The sequence below is a fragment of the Amphiura filiformis genome, chromosome 2, assembly GCF_039555335.1.
Source record: "Amphiura filiformis chromosome 2, Afil_fr2py, whole genome shotgun sequence".
NCBI lineage: Eukaryota > Metazoa > Echinodermata > Ophiuroidea > Amphilepidida > Amphiuridae > Amphiura > Amphiura filiformis.
Genome location: NC_092629.1, coordinates 76,196,340 through 76,223,022, shown reverse-complemented (window position 1 = coordinate 76,223,022; position 26,683 = coordinate 76,196,340). Strand labels below are relative to the sequence as shown.

Below are 26,683 nucleotides of genomic sequence, written 5' to 3'. Positions count from 1 at the left end.
GCAAACAAAGCCATTTTTATCATTATCAGCATGCAGTATAGATAGTAAACCATGTATGTCACCCACACCCTGATCAGCAGTAGATAGCGACTCAAGAATATCATCTTCTCTCGGCAACTAGGCGCCCATCCTATACCATTGTGTACTGTGTGATATTTATTCATAACGCCGAAGTTACAAACATGGTGAAAACATTGGCGGATCTAAGAAAAGCTACATCACTTTCATTATTCAACATCACTTTCAAAATGCAAGTTGATTTCAAGAGATGCACCATGGTACTAGATTAATGATAATAATTATATGGTGCCCACATTTTTGTGGGCAGTGGGCAAAATAATTTAGGGTCCTACTAGGTGTGCCAAACTAGTACCGTATGTCATCTACTCCATTATCAACTAGTGACGTATAGCCAGTGGGGGGGGGGTGCGTCATGGCCGTCGGATCATGTAAGGTCGTTGGTAGACGGAAGGCGTTGGTGAAAAAAAAATTGGGTTGACAATAGACTGTTTTTTATCCAGGGTGACAGAAAAAGGGAGAATTGTAAAAAATATGAAAAATTGTGAATTAAATTGAATTAAACATAAAAGTTTTATGTTTTCATGTTGGTACCGCGTATTATCTTTTTTTTTTTTTCTTTTTTTTTTTTTTTTTGCTCTTCACTTTTTCAAACCATGCAAAAAATATTTCCGTCGGTACATTTAGGCCTATAAGTTGTGCCCCCCGGTTCCAAAATCCTGGCTACGCCACTGTTATCAACAGTATAACATACAAAGTAGGCCTATGTCATCCACACCCTCATCAGCAGTAGATAGCACACCAAGTATGTCATCCACACCCTCATCAGTAGTAGATAGCATACCAAGTATGTCATCCACACCCTCATCAGTAGTAGATAGCATACCAAGTATGTCATCCACGCCCTCATCAGTAGTAGATAGCATACCAAGTATGTCATCCACACCCTCATCAGTAGTAGATAGCATACCAAGTATGTCATCCACACCCTCATCAGCAGTAGATAGCATACCAAGTATGTCATCCACGCCCTCATCAGTAGTAGATAGCATACCAAGTATGTCATCCACACCCTCATCAGTAGTAGATAGCATACCAAGTATGTCATCCACACCCTCATCAGCAGTAGATAGCATACCAAGTATGTCATCCACGCCCTCATCAGTAGTAGATAGCATACCAAGTATGTCATCCACACCCTCATCAGTAGTAGATAGCATACCAAGTATGTCATCCACACCCTCATCAGCAGTAGATAGCATACCAAGTATGTCATCCACGCCCTCATCAGTAGTAGGCCTAGATAGCATACCAAGTATGTCATCCACACCCTCATCAGTAGTAGATAGCATACCAAGTATGTCATCCACACCCTCATCAGTAGTAGATAGCACACCAAGTATGTCATCCACACCCTCATCAGTAGTAGATAGCATACCAAGTATGTCATCCACACCCTCATCAGTAGTAGATAGCATACCAAGTATGTCATCCACGCCCTCATCAGTAGTAGATAGCATACCAAGTATGTCATCCACACCCTCATCAGTAGTAGATAGCATACCAAGTATGTCATCCACACCCTCATCAGCAGTAGATAGCATACCAAGTATGTCATCCACGCCCTCATCAGTAGTAGATAGCATACCAAGTATGTCATCCACACCCTCATCAGTAGTAGATAGCATACCAAGTATGTCATCCACACCCTCATCAGCAGTAGATAGCATACCAAGTATGTCATCCACGCCCTCATCAGTAGTAGGCCTAGATAGCATACCAAGTATGTCATCCACACCCTCATCAGTAGTAGATAGCATACCAAGTATGTCATCCACACCCTCATCAGTAGTAGATAGCACACCAAGTATGTCATCCACGCCCTCATCAGTAGTAGATAGCATACCAAGTATGTCATCCACACCCTCATCAGTATAGTAGTAGATAGCATACCAAGTATGTCATCCACACCCTCATCAGTAGTAGGCCTAGATAGCATACCAAGTATGTCATCCACACCCTCATCAGTAGTAGATAGCATACCAAGTACCGGGTATGTCATCCACACCCTTATCAGCAGTAGATAGCAGGTGCGTGCCCAGGGGAGGTGGGGGGGGGCTTTGGGGGCTTCAGCCCCCTGGGTCTTGAAAAAAAAGAGGGAGAGGGAGTAAGAGTGGCATAGCCAGTGGTGGCAGGGGGGCATAGTACCCCCTAAAAATAAATTTCCTGAGAATGGAGCTGAATGGAAAATATTCCTATAAATATATGCATAAAAGGCCTATGTTCCAAAATAACCAATAATAATGTAAAAATGTTGCACCAAATGCCAGCATTGATGCTTTGATTGCGAGTTATTGAGCATGCGTGTTCATATAAAACTAAAATTTGCGGCTCAGTTGGAAATCTGTTAAAATATATGCTCCGAAAATAACCAATAAATGTGTAAAAATGTTGCACCAAATGGCTTCATTGGGCCTTTCACTTTCAAAATTTTCTAATTCTGCAGGGGGGGCACATCCCCTCTCAGACACCCCCCCTAACGCGCAAGCGCGACTGACGCGCCGATGTGGAACCTTTCAACATTTGCTGTTCAGACTTCAGCCCCCCGGGTCCAGATTTCTAGGCACGCCCCTGGATAGCATACCAAGTATGTCATCCACGCCCTCATCAGCAGTAGATAGCATACCAAGTATGTCATCCACACCCTTATCAGCAGTAGATAGCATGCCAAGTATGTCATCCACACCCTTATCAGCAGTAGATAGCATACCAAGTATGTCATCCACACCCTCATCAGCAGTAGATAGCATACCAATTATGTCATCCACACCCTCATCAGCAGTAGATAGCATACCAAGTATGTCATCCACGCCCTCATCAGAACTAGATACGGTAGCATACCAAGTATGCCATCCACAGCCTTATCAGCAGTAGATAGCATACCAAGTATGTCATCCACACCCTTATCAGCAGTAGATAGCATACCAAGTATGTCATCCACACCCTTATCAGCAGCAGATAGCATACCAAGTATGTCATCCACACCCTTATCAGCAGTAGATAGCATACCAAGTATGTCATCCACACCCTTATCAGCAGTAGATAGCATACCAAGTATGTCATTCACACCCTCATCAGCAGAGATAGCATACCAAGTATGTCATCCACACCCTCATCATCAGTAGATAGCATACCAAGTATGTCATCCACACCCTTATCAGCAGTAGATAACACACCAAGTATGTCATCCACACCCTCATCAGCAGTAGATAGCATACCAGTATGTCATCCACACCCTCATCAGCAGTAGATAGCATACCAAGTATGTCATCCACGCCCTCGTCAGCAGTAGATAGCATACCAAGTATGTCATCCACACCCTTATCAGCAGCAGATAGCATACCAAGTATGTCATCCACACCCTTATCAGCAGTAGTTAGCATACCAAGTATGTCATCCACACCCTTATCAGCAGTAGATAACACACCAAGTATGTCATCCACACCCTCATCAGCAGTAGATAGCATACCAGTATGTCATCCACACCCTCATCAGCAGTAGATAGCATACCAAGTATGTCATCCACACCCTCATCAGCAGTAGATAGCATACCAGTATGTCATCCACACCCTCATCAGCAGTAGATAGCATACCAAGTATATCATCCACACCCTCATCAGCAGTAGATAGCATACCAAGTATGTCATCCACACCCTCATCAGCAGTAGATAGCATAACATGTATGTCATCCACACCCTCATCAGCAGTAGATAGCATACCAAGTATCCACACCCTCATCAGCAGTAGAGAGCATACCAAGTATGTCATCCACGCCCTCGTCAGCAGTAGATAGCATACCAAGTATGTCATCCACACCCTCATCAGCAGTAGATAGCATAACATGTATGTCATCCACACCCTCATCAGCAGTAGATAGCATACCAAGTATCCACACCCTCATCAGCAGTAGCGAGCATACCAAGTATGTCATCCACGCCCTCATCAGCAGAGATGGCATACCAAGTGTGTCATCCACACCCTCGTCAGCAGTAGATAGCATACCAAGTATGTCATCCACACCCTCATCAGCAGAGATAGCATACCAAGTATGTCATCCACACCCTCATCAGCAGTAGATAGCATACCAAGTATGTCATCCACACCCTCATCAGCAGAGATAGCATACCAAGTATGTCATCCACACCCTCATCAGCAGTAGATAGCATACTAAGTATGTAATCCACACCCTCATCAGCAGAGATAGCATACCAAGTATGTCATCCACACCCTCATCAGCAGTAGATAGCATACCAAGTATGTAATCCACACCCTCATCAGCAGTAGAGAGCATACCAAGTATGTCATCCATACCCTCATCAGCAGTAGATAGCATACCAAGTATGTCATCCACACCCTCATCAGCAGTAGATAGCATACCATGTATGTCATCCACACCCTCATCAGCAGTAGATAGCATACCAAGTATGTCACCCACACCCTCATCAGCAGTAGATAGCATACCAAGTATGTCATTCACACCCTCATCAGCAGAGATAGCATACCAAGTATGTCATCCACACCCTCATCATCAGTAGATAGCATACCAAGTATGTCATCCACACCCTCATCAGCAGTAGAGAGCAAACGAAGTATGTCATCCACACCCTCATCAGCAGTAGATAGCATACCAAGTATGTCATCCACACCCTCATCAGCAGTAGATAGCATACCAAGTATGTCATCCACACCCTCATCAGCAGTAGATAGCATACCAAGTATGTCACCCACACCCTCATCAGCAGTAGATAGCATACCAAGTATGTCATCCACACCCTCATCAGCAGAGATAGCATACCAATTATGTCATCCACACCCTCATCAGCAGTAGATAGCATACCAAGTATGTCATCCACGCCCTCATCAGAACTAGATACGGTAGCATACCAAGTATGCCATCCACAGCCTTATCAGCAGTAGATAGCATACCAAGTATGTCATCCACACCCTTATCAGCAGTAGATAGCATACCAAGTATGTCATCCACACCCTTATCAGCAGTAGTTAGCATACCAAGTATGTCATCCACACCCTTATCAGCAGTAGATAACACACCAAGTATGTCATCCACACCCTCATCAGCAGTAGATAGCATACCAGTATGTCATCCACACCCTCATCAGCAGTAGATAGCATACCAAGTATGTCATCCACACCCTCATCAGCAGTAGATAGCATACCAGTATGTCATCCACACCCTCATCAGCAGTAGATAGCATACCAAGTATATCATCCACACCCTCATCAGCAGTAGATAGCATACCAAGTATGTCATCCACACCCTCATCAGCAGTAGATAGCATAACATGTATGTCATCCACACCCTCATCAGCAGTAGATAGCATACCAAGTATCCACACCCTCATCAGCAGTAGAGAGCATACCAAGTATGTCATCCACGCCCTCGTCAGCAGTAGATAGCATACCAAGTATGTCATCCACACCCTCATCAGCAGTAGATAGCATAACATGTATGTCATCCACACCCTCATCAGCAGTAGATAGCATCCCATCCACACCCTCATCAGCAGTAGCGAGCATACCAAGTATGTCATCCACGCCCCTCATCAGCAGAGATGGCATACCAAGTGTGTCATCCACACCCTCGTCAGCAGTAGATAGCATACCAAGTATGTCATCCACACCCTCATCAGCAGAGATAGCATACCAAGTATGTCATCCACACCCTCATCAGCAGTAGATAGCATACCAAGTATGTCATCCACACCCTCATCAGCAGTAGATAGCATACTAAGTATGTAATCCACACCCTCATCAGCAGAGATAGCATACCAAGTATGTCATCCACACCCTCATCAGCATGATAGCATCCACCCCTCATCAGCAGTAGATAGCATACCAAGTATGTCATCCACACCCTCATCAGCAGTAGATAGCATACCAAGTATGTCATCCACACCCTCATCAGCAGTAGATAGCATACCATGTATGTCATCCACACCCTCATCAGCAGTAGATAGCATACCAAGTATGTCACCCACACCCTCATCAGCAGTAGATAGCATACCAAGTATGTCATTCACACCCTCATCAGCAGAGATAGCATACCAAGTATGTCATCCACACCCTCATCAGCAGTAGATAGCATACCAAGTATGTCATCCACACCCTCATCAGCAGTAGAGAGCAAACGAAGTATGTCATCCACACCCTCATCAGCAGTAGATAGCATACCAAGTATGTCATCCACACCCTCATCAGCAGTAGATAGCATACCAAGTATGTCATCCACACCCTCATCAGCAGTAGATAGCATACCAAGTATGTCACCCACACCCTCATCAGCAGTAGATAGCATACCAAGTATGTCATCCACACCCTCATCAGCAGAGATAGCATACCAAGTATGTCATCCACACCCTCATCAGCATTAGATAGCATACCAAGTATGTCATCCACACCCTCATCAGCAGTAGAGAGCAAACGAAGTATGTCATCCACACCCTCATCAGCAGTAGATAGCATACCAAGTATGTCATCCACACCCTCATCAGCAGTAGATAGCATACCAAGTATGTCATCCACACCCTCATCAGCAGTAGATAGCATACCAAGTATGTCATCCACACCCTCATCAGCAGTAGATAGCATACCAAGTATGTCATCCACGCCCTCATCAGTAGTAGGCCTAGATAGCATACCAAGTATGTCATCCACACCCTCATCAGTAGTAGATAGCATACCAAGTATGTCATCCACACCCTCATCAGTAGTAGATAGCACACCAAGTATGTCATCCACACCCTCATCAGTAGTAGATAGCATACCAAGTATGTCATCCACACCCTCATCAGTAGTAGATAGCATACCAAGTATGTCATCCACGCCCTCATCAGTAGTAGATAGCATACCAAGTATGTCATCCACACCCTCATCAGTAGTAGATAGCATACCAAGTATGTCATCCACACCCTCATCAGCAGTAGATAGCATACCAAGTATGTCATCCACGCCCTCATCAGTAGTAGATAGCATACCAAGTATGTCATCCACACCCTCATCAGTAGTAGATAGCATACCAAGTATGTCATCCACACCCTCATCAGCAGTAGATAGCATACCAAGTATGTCATCCACGCCCTCATCAGTAGTAGGCCTAGATAGCATACCAAGTATGTCATCCACACCCTCATCAGTAGTAGATAGCATACCAAGTATGTCATCCACACCCTCATCAGTAGTAGATAGCACACCAAGTATGTCATCCACGCCCTCATCAGTAGTAGATAGCATACCAAGTATGTCATCCACACCCTCATCAGTATAGTAGTAGATAGCATACCAAGTATGTCATCCACACCCTCATCAGTAGTAGGCCTAGATAGCATACCAAGTATGTCATCCACACCCTCATCAGTAGTAGATAGCATACCAAGTACCGGGTATGTCATCCACACCCTTATCAGCAGTAGATAGCAGGTGCGTGCCCAGGGGAGGTGGGGGGGGGCTTTGGGGCTTCAGCCCCTGGGTCTTGAAAAAAAAAGAGGAGAGGGAGTAAGAGTGGCATAGCCAGTGGTGGCAGGGGGGCATAGTACCCCCTAAAAATAAATTTCCTGAGAATGGAGCTGAATGGAAAATATTCCTATAAATATATGCATAAAAGGCCTATGTTCCAAAATAACCAATAATAATGTAAAAATGTTGCACCAAATGCCAGCATTGATGCTTTGATTGCGAGTTATTGAGCATGCGTGTTCATATAAAACTAAAATTTGCGGCTCAGTTGGAAATCTGTTAAAATATATGCTCCGAAAATAACCAATAAATGTGTAAAAATGTTGCACCAAATGGCTTCATTGGGCCTTTCACTTTCAAAAATTTTCTAATTCTGCAGGGGGGGCACATCCCCTCTCAGACACCCCCCCTAACGCGCAAGCGCGACTGACGCGCCGATGTGGAACCTTTCAACATTTGCTGTTCAGACTTCAGCCCCCCGGGTCCAGATTTCTAGGCACGCCCCTGGATAGCATACCAAGTATGTCATCCACGCCCTCATCAGCAGTAGATAGCATACCAAGTATGTCATCCACACCCTTATCAGCAGTAGATAGCATGCCAAGTATGTCATCCACACCCTTATCAGCAGTAGATAGCATACCAAGTATGTCATCCACACCCTCATCAGCAGTAGATAGCATACCAATTATGTCATCCACACCCTCATCAGCAGTAGATAGCATACCAAGTATGTCATCCACGCCCTCATCAGAACTAGATACGGTAGCATACCAAGTATGCCATCCACAGCCTTATCAGCAGTAGATAGCATACCAAGTATGTCATCCACACCCTTATCAGCAGTAGATAGCATACCAAGTATGTCATCCACACCCTTATCAGCAGCAGATAGCATACCAAGTATGTCATCCACACCCTTATCAGCAGTAGATAGCATACCAAGTATGTCATCCACACCCTTATCAGCAGTAGATAGCATACCAAGTATGTCATTCACACCCTCATCAGCAGAGATAGCATACCAAGTATGTCATCCACACCCTCATCATCAGTAGATAGCATACCAAGTATGTCATCCACACCCTTATCAGCAGTAGATAACACACCAAGTATGTCATCCACACCCTCATCAGCAGTAGATAGCATACCAGTATGTCATCCACACCCTCATCAGCAGTAGATAGCATACCAAGTACCAAGTATGTCATCCACGCCCTCGTCAGCAGTAGATAGCATACCAAGTATGTCATCCACACCCTTATCAGCAGCAGATAGCATACCAAGTATGTCATCCACACCCTTATCAGCAGTAGTTAGCATACCAAGTATGTCATCCACACCCTTATCAGCAGTAGATAACACACCAAGTATGTCATCCACACCCTCATCAGCAGTAGATAGCATACCAGTATGTCATCCACACCCTCATCAGCAGTAGATAGCATACCAAGTATGTCATCCACACCCTCATCAGCAATAGATAGCATACCAGTATGTCATCCACACCCTCATCAGCAGTAGATAGCATACCAAGTATATCATCCACACCCTCATCAGCAGTAGATAGCATACCAAGTATGTCATCCACACCCTCATCAGCAGTAGATAGCATAACATGTATGTCATCCACACCCTCATCAGCAGTAGATAGCATACCAAGTATCCACACCCTCATCAGCAGTAGAGAGCATACCAAGTATGTCATCCACGCCCTCGTCAGCAGTAGATAGCATACCAAGTATGTCATCCACACCCTCATCAGCAGTAGATAGCATAACATGTATGTCATCCACACCCTCATCAGCAGTAGATAGCATACCAAGTATCACACCCTCATCAGCAGTAGCGAGCATACCAAGTATGTCATCCACGCCCTCATCAGCAGAGATGGCATACCAAGTGTGTCATCCACACCCTCGTCAGCAGTAGATAGCATACCAAGTATGTCATCCACACCCTCATCAGCAGAGATAGCATACCAAGTATGTCATCCACACCCTCATCAGCAGTAGATAGCATACCAAGTATGTCATCCACACCCTCATCAGCAGAGATAGCATACCAAGTATGTCATCCACACCCTCATCAGCAGTAGATAGCATACTAAGTATGTAATCCACACCCTCATCAGCAGAGATAGCATACCAAGTATGTCATCCACACCCTCATCAGCAGTAGATAGCATACCAAGTATGTAATCCACACCCTCATCAGCAGTAGAGAGCATACCAAGTATGTCATCCATACCCTCATCAGCAGTAGATAGCATACCAAGTATGTCATCCACACCCTCATCAGCAGTAGATAGCATACCATGTATGTCATCCACACCCTCATCAGCAGTAGATAGCATACCAAGTATGTCACCCACACCCTCATCAGCAGTAGATAGCATACCAAGTATGTCATTCACACCCTCATCAGCAGAGATAGCATACCAAGTATGTCATCCACACCCTCATCATCAGTAGATAGCATACCAAGTATGTCATCCACACCCTCATCAGCAGTAGAGAGCAAACGAAGTATGTCATCCACACCCTCATCAGCAGTAGATAGCATACCAAGTATGTCATCCACACCCTCATCAGCAGTAGATAGCATACCAAGTATGTCATCCACACCCTCATCAGCAGTAGATAGCATACCAAGTATGTCACCCACACCCTCATCAGCAGTAGATAGCATACCAAGTATGTCATCCACACCCTCATCAGCAGAGATAGCATACCAATTATGTCATCCACACCCTCATCAGCAGTAGATAGCATACCAAGTATGTCATCCACGCCCTCATCAGAACTAGATACGGTAGCATACCAAGTATGCCATCCACAGCCTTATCAGCAGTAGATAGCATACCAAGTATGTCATCCACACCCTTATCAGCAGTAGATAGCATACCAAGTATGTCATCCACACCCTTATCAGCAGTAGTTAGCATACCAAGTATGTCATCCACACCCTTATCAGCAGTAGATAACACACCAAGTATGTCATCCACACCCTCATCAGCAGTAGATAGCATACCAGTATGTCATCCACACCCTCATCAGCAGTAGATAGCATACCAAGTATGTCATCCACACCCTCATCAGCAGTAGATAGCATACCAGTATGTCATCCACACCCTCATCAGCAGTAGATAGCATACCAAGTATATCATCCACACCCTCATCAGCAGTAGATAGCATACCAAGTATGTCATCCACACCCTCATCAGCAGTAGATAGCATAACATGTATGTCATCCACACCCTCATCAGCAGTAGATAGCATACCAGTATGTCATCCACACCCTCATCAGCAGTAGATAGCATACCAAGTATATCATCCACACCCTCATCAGCAGTAGATAGCATACCAAGTATGTCATCCACACCCTCATCAGCAGTAGATAGCATAACATGTATGTCATCCACACCCTCATCAGCAGTAGATAGCATACCAAGTATCCACACCCTCATCAGCAGTAGAGAGCATACCAAGTATGTCATCCACGCCCTCGTCAGCAGTAGATAGCATACCAAGTATGTCATCCACACCCTCATCAGCAGTAGATAGCATAACATGTATGTCATCCACACCCTCATCAGCAGTAGATAGCATACCAAGTATCCACACCCTCATCAGCAGTAGCGAGCATACCAAGTATGTCATCCACGCCCCTCATCAGCAGAGATGGCATACCAAGTGTGTCATCCACACCCTCGTCAGCAGTAGATAGCATACCAAGTATGTCATCCACACCCTCATCAGCAGAGATAGCATACCAAGTATGTCATCCACACCCTCATCAGCAGTAGATAGCATACCAAGTATGTCATCCACACCCTCATCAGCAGTAGATAGCATACTAAGTATGTAATCCACACCCTCATCAGCAGAGATAGCATACCAATTATGTCATCCACACCCTCATCAGCAGTAGATAGCATACCAAGTATGTCATCCACGCCCTCATCAGAACTAGATACGGTAGCATACCAAGTATGCCATCCACAGCCTTATCAGCAGTAGATAGCATACCAAGTATGTCATCCACACCCTTATCAGCAGTAGATAGCATACCAAGTATGTCATCCACACCCTTATCAGCAGTAGTTAGCATACCAAGTATGTCATCCACACCCTTATCAGCAGTAGATAACACACCAAGTATGTCATCCACACCCTCATCAGCAGTAGATAGCATACCAGTATGTCATCCACACCCTCATCAGCAGTAGATAGCATACCAAGTATGTCATCCACACCCTCATCAGCAGTAGATAGCATACCAGTATGTCATCCACACCCTCATCAGCAGTAGATAGCATACCAAGTATATCATCCACACCCTCATCAGCAGTAGATAGCATACCAAGTATGTCATCCACACCCTCATCAGCAGTAGATAGCATAACATGTATGTCATCCACACCCTCATCAGCAGTAGATAGCATACCAGTATGTCATCCACACCCTCATCAGCAGTAGATAGCATACCAAGTATATCATCCACACCCTCATCAGCAGTAGATAGCATACCAAGTATGTCATCCACACCCTCATCAGCAGTAGATAGCATAACATGTATGTCATCCACACCCTCATCAGCAGTAGATAGCATACCAAGTATCCACACCCTCATCAGCAGTAGAGAGCATACCAAGTATGTCATCCACGCCCTCGTCAGCAGTAGATAGCATACCAAGTATGTCATCCACACCCTCATCAGCAGTAGATAGCATAACATGTATGTCATCCACACCCTCATCAGCAGTAGATAGCATACCAAGTATCCACACCCTCATCAGCAGTAGCGAGCATACCAAGTATGTCATCCACGCCCCTCATCAGCAGAGATGGCATACCAAGTGTGTCATCCACACCCTCGTCAGCAGTAGATAGCATACCAAGTATGTCATCCACACCCTCATCAGCAGAGATAGCATACCAAGTATGTCATCCACACCCTCATCAGCAGTAGATAGCATACCAAGTATGTCATCCACACCCTCATCAGCAGTAGATAGCATACTAAGTATGTAATCCACACCCTCATCAGCAGAGATAGCATACCAAGTATGTCATCCACACCCTCATCAGCAGTAGATAGCATACCAAGTATGTAATCCACACCCTCATCAGCAGTAGAGAGCATACCAAGTATGTCATCCACACCCTCATCAGCAGTAGATAGCATACCAAGTATGTCATCCACACCCTCATCAGCAGTAGATAGCATACCATGTATGTCATCCACACCCTCATCAGCAGTAGATAGCATACCAAGTATGTCACCCACACCCTCATCAGCAGTAGATAGCATACCAAGTATGTCATTCACACCCTCATCAGCAGAGATAGCATACCAAGTATGTCATCCACACCCTCATCAGCAGTAGATAGCATACCAAGTATGTCATCCACACCCTCATCAGCAGTAGAGAGCAAACGAAGTATGTCATCCACACCCTCATCAGCAGTAGATAGCATACCAAGTATGTCATCCACACCCTCATCAGCAGTAGATAGCATACCAAGTATGTCATCCACACCCTCATCAGCAGTAGATAGCATACCAAGTATGTCACCCACACCCTCATCAGCAGTAGATAGCATACCAAGTATGTCATCCACACCCTCATCAGCAGAGATAGCATACCAAGTATGTCATCCACACCCTCATCAGCATTAGATAGCATACCAAGTATGTCATCCACACCCTCATCAGCAGTAGAGAGCAAACGAAGTATGTCATCCACACCCTCATCAGCAGTAGATAGCATACCAAGTATGTCATCCACACCCTCATCAGCAGTAGATAGCATACCAAGTATGTCATCCACACCCTCATCAGCAGTAGATAGCATACAAAGTATGTCATTCACACCCTCATCAGCAGTAGATAGCAACAGGACCAGGGCCGGATTTACCTTTTTGGAGGCCCTGGGCCAGGTCAGAATTTGGAGGCCCCCAAACTCACTGTGAGGAAGGCAAGTGCACTAAAGTGGCCAAGTTTTGGTTTAGAGGGTGATGAGCAAATTTTGTTCCGATTTTACTAGGACGTTTGTCAATTGAAAAATGTCCATTTCAGACTATTAATTAGCCCAAGATGAAGGGGAAATGTCTCAAGTGGGACATTATAGGACTGTCAGAGACAAAGCGTGCTGGAGAGGGCATTGAAGAATTAAAAGGAGGAGCATGGCTTTATAATCATGGAAAAACTGAGGACAACAGGAATGCGAAAGGAATTGGATTCATGATACATCCAAAATTCAAAGACTATATAAGAGAAATAAAATACTACTCAAATAGAGTTGTTTCACTTAATGTACAACTGACAGCAAACAATCACCTATGTGTAGTGCAAGTGTATGCACCTACTAGCGAATATGAGGATGAAGCAGTAGAAGAAATGTATGAGGATGTGAGTAAGGCGATGGAAGAAAGTAGAGCGACCTACACCATAGTAATGGGAGATTTCAACGCCAAGATAGGTAGACGTCAATCCGGAGAGGAATCAATCATGGGAAGGTATAGAATTGGCGAAAGAAACAAAAGAGGAGAGATGCTACTTGAATATGCTACACAACAAAACCTGGTTATTGCCAACACTTTCTTCAAAAAGAAAGAAAACAGATATTGGACATGGGAAAGCCCAGGAGGAAAGATCAGGAATCAGATTGATTTTGTACTAAGTAGCCAGAGAGGCATACTACAGAATTGTGAAGTGATCACGAATGTGGACATTGGCAGCGATCACAGGATGATTAGAGCTAAGATACTATTGAACAAGAAACTGGCAAGACTCAAATTCATCAAGAATGCTAAAAAGAGCAAACTTAATATAATGCGGCTGAAAGAAAGGAGGAAGAATTTCAACTTCACTCAAGAATCGATTCACAGCACTGGATATGGATGATATGGATATAGACGCAAGATCTACACTTATATCCAGCACAGTGACAGAGGCTGCTGAAGAGATAGCACCACAAGAAAGAACAAAGAAATCAAAAACCAAAGAAGATATTGAGATTGAGGAGCTAGATATTAAAAGAAAGATACTCAGAGAAATCATAGACAAAAACTACTACTCAGAAAGTAGAGTACAAGGAAACTGTGAAGGAAGTTAGAAAGAAGAGGCGTCAGAGAAGTAGAAGAAAACGAAGAGAACAAATTGAGTCCATCCTAGAAAGTGGTAAAGGACCAAAACAGATCTCCAAAATGAACAGTAAGAAAACTAGAATCAGCCAGATGAAAGACAAAAATGGTATTCCTACATCTAGTAGAGAAGAAATACTCAACATCTGTGCAGAGTTTTACCAAGACCTATATAGCTCTCATTCTAACCAAAGTAAACCAAACTTCTTGTCTCCAGATCAAACAGACATACCAAATGTAAATGTTAAAGAAGTAGAGACAGCAGTAAAACAAATGAAAGACAACAAAGCACCTGGCACTGATGACATATCCAGTGACGTGTATAAGATAGGAGGTGCGGAAATCATCACTCAATTAACAAGACTATACAACCAAATATTGACAGAAAAGAAGATACCAGCAGCCTGGAAGGAAGCTAAGATTATTCTTCTACATAAGAAAGGAGATAAAGAGGATATCAAAAACTACCGACCAATTAGTCTGCTATCACATGCATATAAAATTTTCACACTAATCATTCAGAATAGAATCAAGAGAATCTTGGATGAAAATCAACCTAGAGAGCAGGCAGGCTTCAGAGAGGGCTTTTCAACAACTGATCATCTACATGCTTTGAACCAACTGATTGAGAAAGCAAATGAGTATCAGCTGAAGCTTTGTATTGGCTATATAGATTACGAGAAAGCTTTTGATTCGGTGGAACACAGTGACTTATTTGCAGCCTTAAGAAGGATTGGAGTCAACGAAGGGTATGTTAAGATTCTGGAGGACATTTACACAAACGCCACAGCTACAATCCACATAGATAAGGATGTCTCCAAGCCCATCCACATAAAGAGGGGAGTACGGCAAGGGGACACAATCTCTCCAAAAATATTCACAGCTGCCATGGAACAAATTTTCAAACAACTAGATTTAGACGAAAGAGGTATCAACATCGATGGAGAATGGTTAACTGACCTGAGGTTTGCAGATGATGTAGCCCTTACATCACCATCAGTCAAAGACTTGGAAGTTCAGCTAAATAGTTTGAACACTGAGAGCAGGAAAATTGGATTAAAAATACACAAAGGAAAACGAAATACATGACCAACTTTGACACTACAGAGTCCATTGAAATTGACAATGAACCGATTGAGAAAGTAGATAGCTACAAGTATCTGGGCAAGACAGTCAAAATGGAGGACAACACAAGAGAGGAAGTCTTACTAAGAATCAAGGCTGGCTGGTGCTGTTTTGGCAGGTACAAAGACATCCTTTGTGATAAAAAGCTACCAATGACATTGAGGAGGCGCATGTACGATCAATGTGTGTTACCCACCATGACCTACGGCGCTGAAACCTGGTCGACAACTAAAGATCTGGAACATAAACTCACCACGACACAACGAGCCATGGAAAGACGTATGCTGAACATAACTATACGCGACAAAATCAGAAACAGTGACATAAGAAATAAAACTGGAGTCAAAGACATCATGGAAAGGATCGGTGAAGCAAAATGGAGATGGGCAGGACATGTGGCAAGAAAAAAACGACAACAGATGGACGAAAAAGAGTCACCGAGTGGCAACCAAGAACAGGAAAGCGTAGAAGAGGAAGGCAAAGACGAAGATGGCGTAGACGATTTAACAGCATATAGAGGCACCACATGGGCAAGGGATGCGCAAGACAGACAGAAATGGAAGATTCTTGAAGAGGGCTTCATACTACAGAGGATGAAACAGCCTAGGTGAGGTGAGGTGAGGAAGGGGAATTTTGCTATGTAATGGGCTAATTTTGTTTTTGCTATTTTTTGCCATTACCATATTTTGGTCCAAAACATGGTAAATCCGACCCTGTAGATAACTTACCAAGTATGCCATCCACAAATGCTGCAATGACGTGAGACATAGCCATGATAACATAGACAATCAGTTATTTTTCTTTGCACTTTTACATTTTATTTAGACTCAATTTATTAAAAAGAAAATGAAATTGGTTAGTCACTGAAGAGACCCAGATGGAAATAAACAGTTCCTGAAGAGATTCTCAGCTATGGCGCTTCATTACAATGAATGACTTCACTCCACAGCGTCATTATGCAGTATATCCGACTTAATCCTCTGAGTAACTCCAGTACAAAGCAGTTTCAAATTCAATATTTTGGTAATATACAAAATATATAAAATATAATACTATTGTGCATACAAATATTAAATTGATAATATTGAAAAAGAGCTATTTTCAAGGTGTTTTATAATCTCAATTAATTTCCAGAAACACTTTTCTCAAAAACTATTTTGTGCATTAGAGTACTGTAGACATTGGTTATTCAGCATTTATATAACTATTTGACACTAAAAAACCCCAATGTATGTGTGACCACCAGGCCCGTATGCAGGATTTCATTGGGGGGTGCTGATTTTGAAAAAGTGGACTTTTTTCCAAGGGGGGCAATTTTGTGAAAAGTGGACTTTCTTACCAAAATTTGGACCTTTTTTGTCCAAAAAAGCGTACAAAACCTGATTTTTTTATGCTTGCTACATTTGCAAATTTTGAAATTTTGGGACTGTTTGTATACTTTTCAAAATTCCCCCTGCGTACGGGCCTGGTGACCACCCCAAAAACAAGTGGTAAGGCCAGGTGTGAGTGAGACATACATTCTATAGAAATCCTGGTGACCATTATTATGTCTTCATGGTCTAGTTGACAGTTTTGAATATTCCTATTACAATATATAGTGGCACTGGATGACTGAGAACAAACATCAGTCTTCTGGATGGTGTTGAGATATCTCATGTATGTCTGTCCAGAACCTTGGGGTTGTTTTCGATCATCATATGTGTATGTCTGATCATGTACCTCAATTAGGCAAGTCTATCAACTGGCTGATAAGAAACAATACAGAATTCACCCATACATTGATCATGATACTTATCACAATACTGTTAGTGTTAGCACTGTTATTATATCATGTCTTAATTATTGTAATGTGTTGCTTTATAATGGTATATCTAAGAAAGATCTGAATTGTTTAAAAAAATGTGTGCACGTTTGATATATCACAAACCAAAATTTGATCATGTTACCCCTCTCTTGAGCCAACTTCACTGGCTCTCTGTCAGTGAGAGCATTGTGTACAAGACGTTGCTTTACGTGTTGGAATCTTTGAATGGGCTCTCTCCCCAGTGCAGCGAGCATAATCTTGGTCAAATATCCAGTTACTACCACACGGAATAAAGCAATAGCTATCGGGGTAACTGGATAGCTGTCCAAGATAAATAACTGCCTCACTGTGAAAAGATCATCAGAGAGGGCAATGAAGACCCGTTCAGCAGATATATTTCCTTCTTGGTGCCTCTTTCCAATAAGGGGGATGGAGATAGAGCCTTTTCAGAGGCAGCTCCACGTTTGTGGAATACCTTACCAGTTTGTATCAAAATGCTGCTTCTCTTGAATCATTCAAAACTATGCCCAAGACATATCTTTTTCCATATTTACAGTACTTTTGTGCAAAATTTGTTGATTTTGCCCCCTGAAATTCACTGCCCCCCCAAAAAAAAATTCCTGCCACCACCACTGTCACCATAAAATGTCCAAACAGTATTATAATAGTCCCCTTAATTCATACCACCCCTTCTAATCCGATCACGAACATATTGCGTTTGTTCTTCGTTGAGACCAAGATTGTTCAGTTCTGCTTCAAAGTTTTTGAGCATTCCCATTCCAGCTATATATCCATTGAGTCTTGCTGCCATGTGGCTTGTTATTATCTGCTTAGAAGAAAGGTTCAAGCTCTTCAGGAGGTCATGATGTTTACGAAGCATGTATTTCTGATGATAGCTGGAAAAAAAATTTAAGAAAAGAACTTGTTAAAGGTCTCATGTGAAGCGTTGAAATTTTTGTTGGTAATATCTGAGACCATCTACTACTTCCATGCTGAGACCAGGCCCGTAGCCAGGGGTGCGGGGACGCAATGCCCCACACCACAAAAAAAAATGCCAAAGGCCCAAAAAGTCCCTTTTTACCCAAAAATCCCATTTGTGAGCGTATGCCTTTTTGATCCAAAAATGTCCAAATCTGCCCCCAGTCCAAAAAGGTCCAAATTTTGACAAAAATGTTCACTCTTTCAAAATCAGCACCCCAAAAATAAATCTAATATTAGTCTCAGGTAAATATTGTGTTTAGTTCCACCAAGTTTCAGTCAAACCAGAGCAATTTACATTTAACCCTCTAGATAATCTTTGACCTTGAAAGACCTCTCGTTGTTTTTTAACATGTCTCCTATGCCTCCAACTTTATTTTCTGAAATTTCATAAAAATTGTGTTTATGATCCCTGGGTGACCTTTGACCTTATTGTCATTCACACCCCACTTGACCCATCCCACATGAATAACTCCAAGTGATAAAATTAGATTTTAAGTAATTTTATATTGACCTCATTTGACCCTAAGACGACCATTGACTTCAACATCCTTTGGGTCAAGTGTAAGTCCCCACCCAATGATCATTGCTACCAAGTTTGAGTTCACAAGTAGTGATTCCAGGATCTCAAATTTGATTCCAATCTGCAAATCTGTTTTTGCGGATTCACATGCAATTGCCCATCGAATAGCAAAATTTACCTTCATTTTGGGCTAAAATAGTTTGTTTAAATTTTAAAAATTTAAGCACGCCAATCAGTGGCGGCACCAGGAATTGGGGGTGGGGGCAAAGTGAATTTCAGGGGGGAAAATCAACCAATTTTGCACAAAATTGCTGCAAAAAGTGGCAATTTGTGTGATTTTGCAGTTTTTGCCTCAAAAGTGGGGGTTAAACTGGGGGGGCAAGAAAAATATTTGGGGAGCAAATACCCCCCTTGCCCCCCCCCCCATAGCACCGCCACTGGCGCAAATGTCCCAGTAAACCAGATTGGAAGTAATGAAAATTATCTACACTTACTCTTCAGCTTGATAAAATGTCCCCGCCGGCAAAATCTTAGTCTGAATGGTACGTTTGATAGTCTCCTGATGCTCATCTTTCGACTTCTCGGCCAATGATTTCTGCTCCTCGGAATGGTAGAAAATAGCTGACATATACTGGCGTTTGTGACATTGAGTCGGGTCGTGGTTTGCCCAGAACATCTTGAGAAGCTTCTCGTAACTTTGATTGTCTGGATCAAACTCGATTTCGACTGATTCTGTGTGATCACCACTGAAAGCAGACGGACAACACAAACAAATGATACATGGCAGTTTACCGCCTATGCGTGACAACCACTTTTATCTAGGGCGCCCCCAACTTAAGGCGTAATATTTTTACGCAAGCTGTATACTATCGATTTATCCTGATATTTATCGGAACTTATTTTAATGAATTAATTCGTAGTGCCATTGCCATGAGTGCATAGTAAGTGTAAATGAATGTAGATTTACATGATATTTTGCATCGATTGTAGATAGGTTGTATCAGCAAGCCTTAAACGCTCTAGATAAAAGTGGTCGTAATAAATGGTTGTGAATATTTACAATCAACAGAGTAGAAGTTCAAAGTAAATAGCCCGTAAATGTTGGTGATGCAGTATGCTTTAGGGGGCCTATATATCAGGGGGGCACTCCAGTATTTAGATAGTGCACAAGCCTGACCAAAATGTTTTGCAACACCTCTTTAGGGACCGTTCATAAACACTTGTTAGGGGGCCTGATGCAAAAAGGGGCCCTGAAAATTGTTTACCCTCCTAAGAGGGGGCCATGAAAAAAATGACCACAAATTTTCCTGGGAAAATTGAGTTTATATACTTTTCTATGGGGTTGACCCATAATTTTCATGTCAAAAGGGGGCCCTGAAATTGTTGAGGTCTTTAACGGGGGCCCGAAAAATTTTCACAATGAAATTTTTTGCATCAGGCCCCCCTAACAAGTGTTTGTGAATGGTCCTTTAAGTAGTTTCATCCTAGTACCAGCCAATATTATAATATTACCTAAGGGGCTGTGTAATAATTATGAATGCCTGGGGGGGGGGTAAAATTTCCAAACAGCTTGCCAAAAAATACTTGCCCCCTCTTGGCCTACCAAAAATTGCTTGCCCCGCCCTTTCAGCCTGCCAAAAAACCATTTGCCCCCTCCCTCTTTGCACATACGAGTGCAGCAAGCAGGAAAATTTGCATATTTAAGCATTTCCGTACTGTCCTTAGCATTTTTAGAGCATTTTATTTCAAAGATGCCTCATGAATGTGTGTGCCAAAAATCACTTGCCCCAAAAATTCCCCCCCCCCTTTTTTTTGTCAAATGGCAAACCCCACAATTTTACTCTACCTAGGTCCCATAATTATTTCACAGCCCCTAAATGCAAGGAACATTTAACACCAATTTTAACCCCTACTATTAAACATGTTAAAGCAAAGAGCGGCAAAAGATTTACATATCCACTTTGGTTTCAATTTACAATTTCATTTGGGGGAAAGGATAGAGAATGCACCACCCCCTAATACTAACACCAGTTAGCTCCTGAATGTGCCTTGCTAGCAGGGCATAATTTAGTTGGTATATCGCATAGCAGTTTACTACTCAATCTCGCCCAAAAATTCCTCATGTGTTGTATGTGGTGTTTAAAATCTTAAGCAATGCCTCTTATTCTTTATGTGTAAAAGTAGATATAATAAGCATTTTAGTTTTAAAAAGTTATACTCCATATCTTGACACTTGTTTTTAGAGAAAGGGCATAGCCAGAAGTACAACCCCAATGCTAATCCGAAAAAAAAGTCCACTTTTTTTCTGTAAAAAACATTGAAAATCTGCCCTTTTTTAAAAAGTATAAATAACAAAAGGCCCATTTTTCCAGGAAAAACATTGAAATTATCCATTATTTAAAGGAAAAATTCACTAAAACATCCACTTTTTAGCTCATAAATTCTGGCTACAGACCTGCATGGTTTAGAGTATACTTACAGAGCGTAATAGGAAGCGCCTTTTTTAGAGCCTCCAGTGAACCCGACCCTGGTGCGAATCACCCCCGGGACACAGCCATACTGTGCCTCGGGAAACCAAAATCAGCTGAGTGCAAAGGTTGCTGTCTCTGTTTTCACATCAGGTTCTATCCTTGGTCCACTGGATGACTGGATCTGAGAAGAAAATACACAAAAAGTTTTGTAAATTAGGGACAGTTCACAAACACTTGTTGGGGGGACTGATGCAAAAAAATTTCATCACAAAAATTTGTTGGCCCCCCTCCTTTTGTCAAGCCCCCCCCCCTTTTGACATGAAAATTATCGGTCAACCCCATAGAAAAGCATATAAACTCAATTTTCCCAGGAAAATTTGTGGTCATTTTTTTCAGGCCCCCACCCCTTGGGAGGGTCAAAAAATTTCAGGGCCCCCTTTTTTAATCAGGCCCCCCTAAAAAGTGTTTGTGAACGGTCCCTTAGGGGCTGTGCAATAATTATGAGCCTGGGGAGGGCAAGAAATTTGTGGCGAGCCGAAAGGGGGGCAAGCAATTTTTGGCAAGCCGAGAGGGGGGGCAAGCAATTTTTGGCGAGCCATTTGGAAATTTTACCCCCGGGAGGCTCATAATTATTGCACAGCCCCTTTGCCCGTTTTTAACTTCTTTGCTTGTTTTTAAATTTTAGCCCGAAACATCATGGCCCTACATGTAGTTGTTTCTCGAAGTGGAGAAGTCAGTGAAATCGTAGTGATGGAGGTGTGAGTACCTCCGCAGGGTCAGAATTTCGGAGTGAGAATAGACTCTCGCAAAGATTCTCGTAAACAGAACATATCAAAACGTTTTAGCTGTGAGAGACCCATTACAAACTGCGACTTATAACTGCTTTCCAACTGCTTATAGGGATCAAACGCAATCTCTGTGTGTAGTTCAATGCAGTCTCAGATTACCATCTTTAACCTTTGTGAAACCTCAACATACGAACCGGCTCACTGCACGGACTGTGTACAGAATGCGGCAAAGACCAATATACCTAGTTCAAGCAGAGGTGATTTGGGTTTTTGCTCGCACCAATTTTTTTCAGATTTTTCGCTGTACGCGATCCGGCGAAAGTGAGATACTTGACAAATCAGATTCTTTCTTAGATGATAAGCTTGGAAACATCCCAAGCTTCAATTGGATACCTCGACCAGGTATACAATGGTTCCATGTCATTATAACGCTTTGAGATCAATGGTCAAAATACGTAGAAAATCATAGAAAAGTTGAAAAACGTGGATTTCAGGCAGAAAACAAAACATTTTTAATACAAAGGTGGAGGTGAATAAAAATTATTTGGGAGTAAACAATATCATCTACATTATTTTCGATGCGATCATAAATTGCAGGACATTCTCATGTTTGTTTTGGTATATCGACTGTGATATATGACTAATAATTTCAAAGTTGTGATTTTAGTAATACAAATGTTTTGAGAAAATGTTTGATTTTTGTTGATGTCAGTGGACGGTACGCGCGGTTGTTAATGGAATGAAATAAGAAAATAAGTAATGATGCTTAGGGTACCCTAACGTTTTGATATGTTTGTGTGAATTCTCGCAAACGTTTGTAGACAGAAGATGATTTGCGAGAATCAAATGATTCCCGCAAATTTATTCTGCAAGAATCAAGATTGATTTGCGAACTGTGTGCCCAGGGGGGCCACTCATATAAAAAGTTGTAAGCATGCGTGTGAACAAAAACGCGGAATATGGGTGGTTTTTTCTAGTGCAACGTGTTAAGGGTCTCAAAATCATTGATTATAGCAAATAAGGGTGTAATTTTTGACACCATGTGTCCGTGCTAAGGGTAGTTAAATCTAATCACATTCCTACCCCTACAATCGTCATAATAAAATATAGGCCTAGGCCCTACTGCCCTTATAATGCAGGCGATAATTATGTTGAATAATGATAACGAGTAGGCCTAAGGGGGCTGGCATTTTCTTCGGAAGGGGGGTCACAAATATACTGGGGGTCATAGAATTTTCAGACCAAAAATAGGGGGTTATAATTTTTTAACACCCAAAATAGGGGGGTTATAGAATTATTTAGGGCTAGTGACTTAAAATTTTCGCGCGCTGCGCCCGCATTCTTTAACTTCGCAGTCGAAATGTGCGTACAATCTATGCAAAATTTTTACACGCTCGCGCCTTCTTTACACTTACAATAAAAATTTTACCGCGCTCCACGCACTTTCTTCACTTTTAAGTTTTGACGCGCTCCGGCCTTAGTTCCGCAATGGATAATTTTTCTTGAGTCTGTGTAGTTGGAAGGGGGGGGTCATAAAATTTTTTCGACCCATAATAGGGGGTGGTAAAATTTTTGCCCGCGATAGGGGGGTCATAAAAAAATTGACTCCGGTCACCGACATATTTGTGACCCCCCCCTTCCGAAGAAAATGCCAGCCCCCTAAAGCCTGCCAAATCCAGTTAGGAAGTATCTAATTAGAGTATAATAAAGGAAATAAGAAACCTTGAAAGTTGATGTCTTTTCCTTTTTTCTTCAAAATTGATCATGCATCCTTGCTAAGGGTTGGATTTTTAAATCTTTTTAAATTTTTAAATTGTCAAAATGACCCTTAAAAGGGTCATTTTGAGCTATTTTGAAGACACAATGGTTGTCCTTGTTAAGGGTGCTTTTCTGAAGTGCATCCACACGCATGCTTACAACTTTTATATATGAGTGGACCCCCTGGGACTGTGTGAAACGAAATTCTGACCCTGCTCGGGCTATTTAAATTTGTGATTTTGGAGATTTTGGAAGCAGACTGAGTCCAATCATTTCATGAGTTTATACTACTTATGGGAGTCCCGATGGGAGTGTTGTACAGATACTGGCAATACCATGCATGCAATGCATGATGATGATATCTACACGTAGTTTTAATAATCAGTCCCAGAACAAAATTATATTCATTTACTGACATGATCGTGTTTAAATTCCATGTTTTCTGAACTAGTTTCCTTTCTAGCCCGGGTTCTAGCCTCTAGGTCTATGAATAAATATAGGCTTACCTTTGATCCGCTATCCCCCATGCTGATTCTTCTTTTTCTATCAAATTCCGATTGAATTTCAGTGGTTCAGAAGTACATGTAATAGCGTGAAAAAAGTCAGAGCCTGTATTATATCATGATTATATCATTCAAAAATAAGCTTACTCAACCTCAAACCCGGAAGTAAACATACCGGATTTTAAAAATATAATGACGTCAGAATACTACGGAACACCATGGACGACTCGCCTCATAGACAAATCCGCCCCATACACAAATTCGCCCCATACACAGACATACTGCAGTTACTGTCCGTTTTCCTATACACAATACACAGTGCTCTTTCCCATTGACGCGTGACCTCTACAAATAGCCCTACGTTAAAAGTATGGGGATATGACTAGTTAACGTCGCTGTGTGAAAATAACCGGCCAATATTAAAAGTACTCTTCTAAAGTTCTAGAAAATATAGTTTTTAACATGTCCTAAATTTTTAGCTAATTTAGATGTTTGGAAATATTCGTACTTTGGTGTTTTAGTTAATGTTATAGGTAATAGTACATTGCCTAGTTAACGTCGCTGTGTGAAAAATAACCGGCCAATATTAAAAGTACTCTTCTAAAATTCTAGACAATATAGTTTTGTAACATGTCCTAAATTTTTAGCTAATTTAGGTGTTTGGAGAGGGTCGCACTTTTGTGTTTTAGGAAGGATATGTAAACGACAGATAACACCAAAAATATGAAGAAATTATTTCCAAACCGTGTTAGGTCAACAATCATTATGTTGCTCATTTTCAAGAATGCTGGTTTACAAAAAGCAGGCCATTGTCTCATTTCGTGAACAAAGGTACACATATACCATTGTTTCCTTTCGTTTCCTTTATAATCGGTTACCCAACTGAAGCTATAATACCAGCTTTATTGCGATATCGCACATGAAAACAGACACATGTGCACAACCAGAGAAGATCCGATTTAATCAGTTGAGCTGTTTCAATGAGTGTTATCTTGGTTTAATAGCTTTTAATGGGGTTTAAGTCCTGCAAAGGTCGAGATGAATTCTACTGTAGACATGACTGCATCATGACTGGCCCTTATTCCCGGCCCTTATGCAAACTTGCTCCAGTAGTATTAAGGTTCCCCAACATCTTGCATGTGTAAATGGGGGGGATTTGGCATAGATATTTTGGTCACCGTTTCTTTTACGCCCTAAAACGGGTGTGGGAAAACATTTATAGGAACATGTTCAAGCGTGCTTGACCCCTTGCATGTAAAGGGGGCCGTGGTGGGCAAACATTTTTGGTAGGCCTATGTCGAAGGAGGGTGGGCGCGGAAAAGGTTTTTTGGCACGTTAGCACGGCCGGGGGGAGGGATTTGAGAATTCACCATCCCGTGGCAGGCCTACACATAATAGGCCTTATTGTACCACTTGTGCCCGGAGTTTAGTAGCTGCATTATCATGACTTGAAATTGAGTCATAGAATCATCATTCACATGACAAGCACAATGAATATGCATCATGCACCCGCATTGTGGATAAAAATGATACTAGTAAGGTGATACATTAAATTAAGGGACCGTTCACAAACACTTGTGGGGGGCTGATGCAAAAAGGGCGGCCTGAAAAGTGTTGACCCTCATAAGGGGGGGCTGAAAATTGAGTTTATATGCTTTTCTATGGGATTGACCCATAATTTTCATGTCAAAAAGGGGGGTCCCTGAAATTTTTGAGATCTCAAAGGGGGGAGCGATCAATATTCGCGATAAATTTTTTGCATCAGGACCCCGCTAACAAGTGTTTGTGAATGGTCCCTAAGTACGGAAAAATTGGATAAAAATCAATCATTTTTGGCTGCATTAGGAACACATATTCTATAATTTAAGAGGCTTTGTGTTTGCTACTGCTAGCGTATTGCTTTTAGCATGTGGACAAAATTTAAAGGAGTATTTCGTAATGACATTTTTCCGTATAGATATCCACGAAAACAACTTATTCCAAAAATGTCAGTTGATCATCTGATTTTGCATTAGGGGTGGTGCAATAATT

General features: G+C 42.2%; 2 protein-coding genes across 2 annotated transcripts; one reads left to right on the top strand and one right to left on the bottom strand.

Annotated features, from left to right (window-relative positions):
- Window positions 1–13,653: 13,653 nt before the first annotated feature.
- Window positions 13,654–14,463, top strand: LOC140143270 (craniofacial development protein 2-like). The gene has a single exon (XM_072165190.1). It carries the CDS (start codon window positions 13,654–13,656, stop codon window positions 14,461–14,463), a length of 810 nt encoding a protein of 269 aa, XP_072021291.1.
- A 2,162-nt stretch (window positions 14,464–16,625) lies between these two features.
- LOC140146628 (peptide methionine sulfoxide reductase-like) lies at window positions 16,626–24,779 on the bottom strand. Its single transcript, XM_072168498.1, has 4 exons — window positions 24,656–24,779; window positions 21,612–21,784; window positions 19,627–19,878; window positions 16,626–18,527 (listed from the first exon to the last, which is right to left on the bottom strand). Exons 3-4 carry the CDS (start codon window positions 19,806–19,808, stop codon window positions 18,305–18,307), a joined length of 405 nt encoding a protein of 134 aa, XP_072024599.1. The 5' UTR covers window positions 19,809–19,878; window positions 21,612–21,784; window positions 24,656–24,779; the 3' UTR covers window positions 16,626–18,304.
- Between the last annotated feature and the right edge of the window lie 1,904 nt (window positions 24,780–26,683).

What these genes read in the sequence shown, in the direction of transcription:
- LOC140143270 (XM_072165190.1), top strand. Translation starts at nt 13,654, where the DNA reads ATGAAGGGGAAATGTCTCAAGTGGGACATTATAGGACTGTCAGAGACA.
- LOC140146628 (XM_072168498.1), bottom strand. Translation starts at nt 19,808, where the DNA reads ATGTTCTGGGCAAACCACGACCCGACTCAATGTCACAAACGCCAGTAT. An exon ending in ACATTTTATCAAGCTGAAGA is followed by an intron (nt 18,528 to 19,626) that starts GTAAGTGTAGAT and finishes TTTTTTTTCCAG; the next exon opens with CTATCATCAGAAATACATGC.